The sequence below is a fragment of the Fringilla coelebs genome, assembly GCF_963513975.1.
Source record: "Fringilla coelebs genome assembly, chromosome: 3".
In the NCBI taxonomy this organism is placed as follows: domain Eukaryota; kingdom Metazoa; phylum Chordata; class Aves; order Passeriformes; family Fringillidae; genus Fringilla; species Fringilla coelebs.
The window spans coordinates 43,785,859-43,793,046 of NC_140030.1; the positions used below are offsets into that span (position 1 = coordinate 43,785,859).

Below are 7,188 nucleotides of genomic sequence, written 5' to 3' on the forward strand. Positions count from 1 at the left end.
TACTTTTGTTCTTTGTAAGTGCTGATTCTATTATAATAGCACATTTAAGGGCTTTTTGTGTTTTATTCATCTCACGGTAGAATTTACATATAAACTTGTGTTTAAGCTAACATACATTCTTTCCGTGGTGCTTCGGAAGAGAAGAGATACTTGCTATGGTTGCACTAATCTGGAGTTTTTGAGAGCAGAGTGGAATGAGAATTGGTCAGTTTTCATGGCAGGAGTCAGCTTGTGTATTGTTATGTGTATGTATGTAGGTGGAGAAGTGAATGTGAGAGCACATCGTGCTCTCGGCTTTAGGGATGTTGTAACATAAGTACACGCAGCAGAGAGGAGCAAAGGGCTGAAGTGCTCGGGACGAAAGGGTTAATGCCATACCTTAATGCCTGGGGATGATGCCATGCTGTCATTTGTGAGCTCTGAGGTGGCTGACCACTTCCATTTTGGGATAAATCCCTTGGAAAGGGAGGGCATTTCAGAGCGAGGTGTGATCTGTTCTCCTGGTAAGAGTGATTGATGAGGATGAATTAATAGTTAAAAGAACTGAATAAATATCACCCTCCTCTGTAAGTCCAGGCACATCCCGGCAGGCACATATATACTCTAATGTGACACTTTACCCAGATGCTTGAATTGGTTGGTAACAAAAAACATCCCCAAAAAACCAAATCAGAGTTTAATCACAACTGCTTCTGATAGAGTTTTTCTTTTACAGTGACATTTCAGGGAAAATTTAAATAGGTGCAAGGAATTACAATATTTTGCAAATAGGATGTATTGATTGAGTATGTATGCAAAGGATGACAGAGGCTGCTTGAGTGGGAGCAGGGGCCCTGACAGCAGGTTCTTTGCCGACTGGTGAGGTGAAATGGTCCACTGAATTGGATAACACAGAGCATACCATAGTGACTGATTAAATTGATTTGTCTGTGGCTACTGCCTATCCTGCTACTGAGGCCCTTTACCCTATTTTGAAACTTTTTTTCTTTTTTTTAACTGTTCTAAACAAATGTGATATTAAGGGAGAAAATAAATGTGCTGATGCGTTCACAGCCATACAATTCCATATTCTAAATTAAGATAAATACCACAATTTCCAGAATGTCTGCACACTCCTATGCTATACTGTGTTATAATGCATTTATCCCAGGAATAAGTACACTGCTAGAAACCAATGCCAAAGGTAATAATAAACATAATTTTCTAATATAACGTAATTACAATCAGTACCATATCTGTGAGTCCTTAGATGGGAAAAGGGAAGAAAGAAAACACTTAAAAGATTTTTACTTGCTGCTATTGTTCCATTTCTCTAATTGCAAGGCTTTTTTCCTTACTACTTTTTTCAGAAGGTGTTTAGAAAGCTTGTGGTGGAAACATAGCTGAATGCCAGTTATGAGACTAAATGCTGAACATACTGTCAAGTGAAGGTCACTAATTTGAAAATACCTGCAATGATTTGGCAAAAGGTAGTCAGAGGGATAATGTTCAATAACTTGAAAATTAATTCTTTAACCATAGGAGAAAAAAGCTTGATATTTTCATCTTAGATCAGGATGTTTGGATTTTACAATGTACTTAGTATGTCATTTCCCTTCCTGTGCTAGGGAAATCAATACTAAGTGATAATGGGGCTAGTGCATGTAATTTTCTTTGTGATTCAAGGGAAGCTTTGTTAGACTGTGTTTGTCTTCATGGGTTACTCTGTAGTATATGCAGACAGAGTAGTGTAAGCATAGTCTTCAAATTCCACTGAAAAATCACATCAAACTTCAGTGCAGTGGTGACATCAAAATGGAACCTAAAATATGTTATTGCAATTGTTGTAGAAGTGCAGAGTTCATTGTACTGGGCTTGGTTTCTTCTTACTCATTTTTAGGGAAGATACAACAATAAATCACAATAATTTCTGAAAGCATAATGAAGTTCTGTTAATTATTTAACTTCTCTAAATTATTGGTCAGTCTTGTAGGACACAATGGCTTACAGCATGCCAGGAACAACTTGTGCAGTTTTTTTCATTTGTCTGTGAAAATGAAAATATGGTTGGTATCTTGCTACTAGTGATGAAGAGATGTGAAGTGGGAGGTGCCAGGGATTCTTTCTTGGAGTGGAATTACAAATGTTGATATTTGCAGTCTTTTTTAAAAATTACACAGGTTTTATCAATAGCATTTCTTTGCAAGGTAAAGCAAATTCAGTAGGTGAGACATAAGCTTTGCTCGGATTAAACTTCTTGATATGGTATAAACCAGTAGGGACTACTAAATGCTAGGTGAAAGAGTCAAACAGTGCTTTGTTACTTTTCAGGAATCTGAAAATGTAACATATCTTTATGTGGGTTTAATTCAGAGCATGTTGCAGTATTTTGTTCATAGTTATAGTTACAGTCTTTTTTTTAATCCTTAAGTTGACTCCACAGACCTAAGTATTTGTGAAATAATTGTTTTTAATTAGCTGGTGGTTAAGCGAAAGCAGAAAAAATATAAAAATAAATACAGATTTAGTTCTTTCCAGTAATATTTGATTAGAAATAGAAATTAAATGTCTATGCATTCAGTGCAAGTTTTATAAAACAAAGAAACAGAAACCATACAAAAGCAGCCTAAGTTGAAAACTCAGTAGTGCACATAAGGTCACCACACCAAAGGCGTGTAATTATTTCTTTGTATCATATGTTAGAATAATGTAATCCAATAACTGGTGTTCCTGGTGTGTGTTACAAAGGATTCAGTAAGGAATTGCTGGAGAGTTCTTCAGGACTCCCCTGGCTAACAAGGTTAAATAGAAGAGGTTTTGTGGGCTTCAGCCCTTTCTGAGAAGCCTGGGAGAAGCCGTGTCCGTGCGGCCGGAGGGGCCTCTCTGCCCCCCGCGGCTCCCGGCAGCGCATCCACGGAAAGCGGCAGCGCGGCCACAGCCACGTGGGCTGGCAGGTCTGGGAGGAAACACACAAACACAGATCCACGACTCTTGACGGGGCTATTCTGACTTCATTTTGAATCGAACCCCTAAGTGCCATTACAGACCGTGTCCCCACTGGCCTTGGCCCGGCGTGCCTGGGCTGAGCCAGAGGAACCGAGGTGCCGGACCTTGGGGCAGAGCCGGGCCCTGGGACAGAGCCGGTCCTTGGGGCAGAGCCGGGCCCTGGGACAATGCCGGACCCTAGGGCAGAGACGGGCCCTGGGGCAGAGCCGGGCCCTGGGACAAAGCCGGACCCTGGGACAGTGCCGGGCCTTGGGGCAGAGCCGGGCCTTGGGGCAGAGCCGGGCCCTGGGACAGTGCCAGTCCCTGGGGCAGAGCCGGACCCTGGGACAAAGCCGGGCCCTGGGACAGTGCCAGTCCCTGGGGCAGAGCCGGTCCTTGGGGCAGAGCCGGGCCCTGGGACAGTGCCGGGCCCTGGGACAGTGCCGGCCCTGGGACAGTGCCGGCCCTGGGACAATGCCGGACCCTGGGGCAGTGCCGGGCCCGGCTCGTGGCGGGCACCGCGCCCCTCCCCACGCTTGCGTTTCCCGGGCTGCAAGCACCGCGTCCCTCGGGCCCTGGTTCCGGGAGCGGCCGAGCCGCAGCATCCCCGCTCCCGCGGCCGCGCCGGGACAGCCGGTGCCGGGGCTCGCAGGGACAGCGGGGCGGTGATGGCTGGAGATCTGGTGCCCTCTAGTGGGGCCGGGCCCGGGCCCGCAAGAAACCTTCCCGCTGGACGCTGCATTGCATAACTCCATCTCTGTCTCTGTTTGGTTTTAGATGCTACAACTGTGGTGGCCTCGACCACCACGCTAAAGAATGTAGTCTACCTCCGCAGCCAAAGAAGTGCCATTACTGTCAGAGCATCATGCACATGGTGGCTAACTGCCCCCATAAAACTGTCTCGCAGCAGCCCACTAGTTCTCAGGGAAGACACGAAGCCGAACCACAGCCTTCCACTTCTGCCTTCCTGAGAGAAGGGGGAGGAACGCACGGCTTCTCGTCTCCATCGTACTCTCAGGAAGGCAGGTCGGAGATCTCGGAGCGCTCGGGCAGGTCACCACAGGAAGTGTCGTCGAGTAAGTTGTCTGCGTCGCCTGAAGAACCAAACAGAAAGGGGCCTTCTGTTCAGAAAAGGAAAAAAACTTAATGCATTTTTCATAATGTTCCGTTTTCTTTACCCTCTTGGGATGTCTACCTCATGCAAGTACAGGGGAAATAATTCATTATCAGTAGCTGACCTGGAATTTTAACTACTGTTGAGGAACTGTGAATGTTTTGTTATTTGTTTGTTTTTTTTTTTTCTTTGATAGACAAATCACTCCCAAAAAAATACATTTGAGCAGGGTGCATTATGTTTTACTTTTCGTGTGTATGTGTGAGTGTGCATGCGTGTATGTGTATGTGTACATATCTATAAATATATATTTTTCCATCAGACCATTCTCCAGATCCCACCAGACATTACTGTGAAGCAAAAGTCACAGTACCCAATGTTCCTGAACTCATTCCTAAAGCCCGTTTCTAAACATGTTCAGAAAGCAAACAAGAAAACCCAATTTTCTGAAATTTCACTCAGAAACAAACCAACCCTGATAAACCACACAAACAACTGAGATCAAGACTGTTACATCTCTTGTGAACCAAAGGATACTTTCATATTTTAAAGCTGCCACATGGTACTAAAGATACTAAGACATCCCCCGTACCATCCATTTGAATGACTTCCTTTTTCATCTCCACAAGGTATCAAAACCCTCCCCTCTCCGTGCCACTGCAGGGCAGTTTCATGACTCAAGGCAACTCTCATTGCCACCACCCTTTGTTGGTGAGGAGTTTAAAGCTCCAGAAAAGACAATGAATGTGTAGTTTCTGTGATGGTTTCTCAAAACGTTTTGTTAAATTAATATGATTGTGACTGTAATCTAGATGTCTGTTGTGTAGGGGAGAATGTGTAAGTTGTTACCAAACAGACCCTTTTGAGTGGTGTCAGGATGCCATCCTGGTTAGCCATTTGTATACTGTGAACATTTAGGGTACCTTGGTGGCAGTAGTAGCCGCAGCAGCAGCAATTTCTCTTGGTCCCAAGTAGCGTCCCTCAATTCGAAGGGTCTTCCCCCTTATTTCCTGTTGAAATACCATAGAGAGAACTCCCTAGGGATTTTTATTGTTGTTGTCTGTTTGAGTTTTAAAGAAAACAAAATGCAAAGCTACCGAGATCCTGGGCTGTATAAATTTTAAGACTAAAGGTTGATGGGCTTTTGGAGTTGCTCAGCTGGCCTCCCTAGATGATGATACAGCATGGGTGCAGACCAGCCCGAGTGAAGAGATCTGCTTCTGGCAAATTTGCCAGAAGCCCTGGGCATCACCTGCTTCTTGTGAACTGGGGGCTGCAGCTGACCAGCCTTGGTCCAGAGTGCCCTAGGACCACACACTTCTGTGTGAAAGAGGAGGAAGATTGGTGGCCTCAGAGTGAGACTCCCTGGGCTGCAGGCCTTGCTCGGGGTTAATAGAGTTGGAGCCTATCAAAACTTCAAGTCGCTTTCCATTTGTAACTTTTGAATTACCAAGTCATACGTAAGATAACGTACTCTGACAAATCCCATTGTGGATGTAAGTTAATTAGAGAAACCTGTATAATCCTTAACATTGGCAATAAACACAGGCTGTTAAAGCTTGAAAGTGTCGGGTAGGTTTAAGCTCGGATAATCAAACTAAAGAAACAGCTTGCATGAAAGGCTACAGCGAGCCAAAGTCTTACCGTGATAACTCCTCTGCAGCCGATGGTTACAACAGGTATGCAGCTGGCTCAGTGCGTGGCCTTTCCCCTTCCCACTTGTCCTGCCAGATGAGACTTTTACTGGTGCTGCTGCTGCTTCAGTGAACAGATAGTCATCAAACTCCTCAGTGAAGGGCACAATTTCGAGAGAATTATTTTGTGTGAATTCCTTGCCAGTGTTTGCAAGAATCTCAAGGTTTGTACTGAAGTTCTCAGTAATGCTAATGCAAAGCTTACCTTTGACGATATTGAATGTGATATATCTATAGAGAAGTCCTTGCCTTACGTAAGGATAGTAAACTTATTTAAATTATGTAGACAAATCAAAGTGGCATTGCTTAACCTTCTAGTCGGTATAAAAACCAGGTTAAACAGCAAAGATGCAAAACTTAGGTCACTTTGAAAATTTAAACCAAAGTTCCTTATAGAAATAGGCAACTGTGGATTTGAAAACTGGTCATTCCCTGTTTATATGTAAGAAGTTCAGAGCTGAGATAAGGAAATGTTTTCAACATGTGGAATTTTATTGGTGCTGTTTGAAATCACTGTGCGCACCAAAGTCAGACTGAACTGCTAAGAGCACATACCAAACCCTATCTTATTGTTGAAAGCTTAAGGTTTTATTTTTATATATTAGAATGTTATCACTGTTACATAACATACTCAGGACAAAGAACTTTGCTCAGGGAATATACCATGAAATGTTTTTTCTTTACAGAATAGTCTACAGACCTGCTTACTCAGAACAAACCAAATAGTCTTAGACCTTTTTATCTCTATATAAGTATTATGTACTGATGTTAGTAACTACCTCTGAGTTGACGTAGACCTACGTTTCTGATAATCAGATCTCAGCATTTTGTATTATAAGTTCCTGTGAAATGATGAAGTGGTATTATGTACTGGTTGCTTATGTGAGCATTTGTGTTTTTATATTCACAGGGTCTGAGTTTTCGGAGATGCTGGGCAACCACAGCTCCCACTGACTTCCAGTCGGAGTTACTGGTGCTTGGCTTTTCTAGGAGGGGAGGGATGGGGGATGGGGGTGGAGGGGGAAGAGCAAAAACACAAAAGCATCAAGCCCACTTTGTTTACATAGGTGACAATAAAATTATTATTCTGTTTACAGCAAAAGGCTACCTCATATCTACTGCATGAACACACCTTTGTGCTGCTGTGGCCTTAAAGGTGGCTGTTGATCTATGGTACATACTTTTTATCTGTACTAAATATGTGACTATTAGTTCACCACTGCAGACATTATGGTAAATACTTGTTTAAAATGAAGCATCCATTTGAAATTATGAGACCTTTCCAAACATTTCTTTGAAAGTTGTTATTTTTTGTTCAAAGGATTATGGGCACTGTTCACGGGAATAAATACAGCTCCAGAAGAGACAAAAACGTACATGCCTAAGTTAAACACATAGCAGCATAAGCTGCTGCAG

General features: G+C 43.3%; 1 protein-coding gene across 3 annotated transcripts in view; it reads left to right on the forward strand.

Annotated features, from left to right (window-relative positions):
- Positions 1-4,111, forward strand: part of LIN28B (lin-28 homolog B) — a gene marked incomplete at both ends in the record, with an annotated part of 84,842 nt that extends 80,731 nt beyond the window's left edge. For all 3 annotated transcript variants that reach the window (XM_084202504.1, XM_084202506.1, XM_084202505.1), the window contains one exon: positions 3,742-4,111. In XM_084202504.1, the coding sequence (XP_084058630.1) occupies positions 3,742-4,111 (370 nt within the window). The remainder of the gene's footprint in view (positions 1-3,741) is intronic.
- Between the last annotated feature and the right edge of the window lie 3,077 nt (positions 4,112-7,188).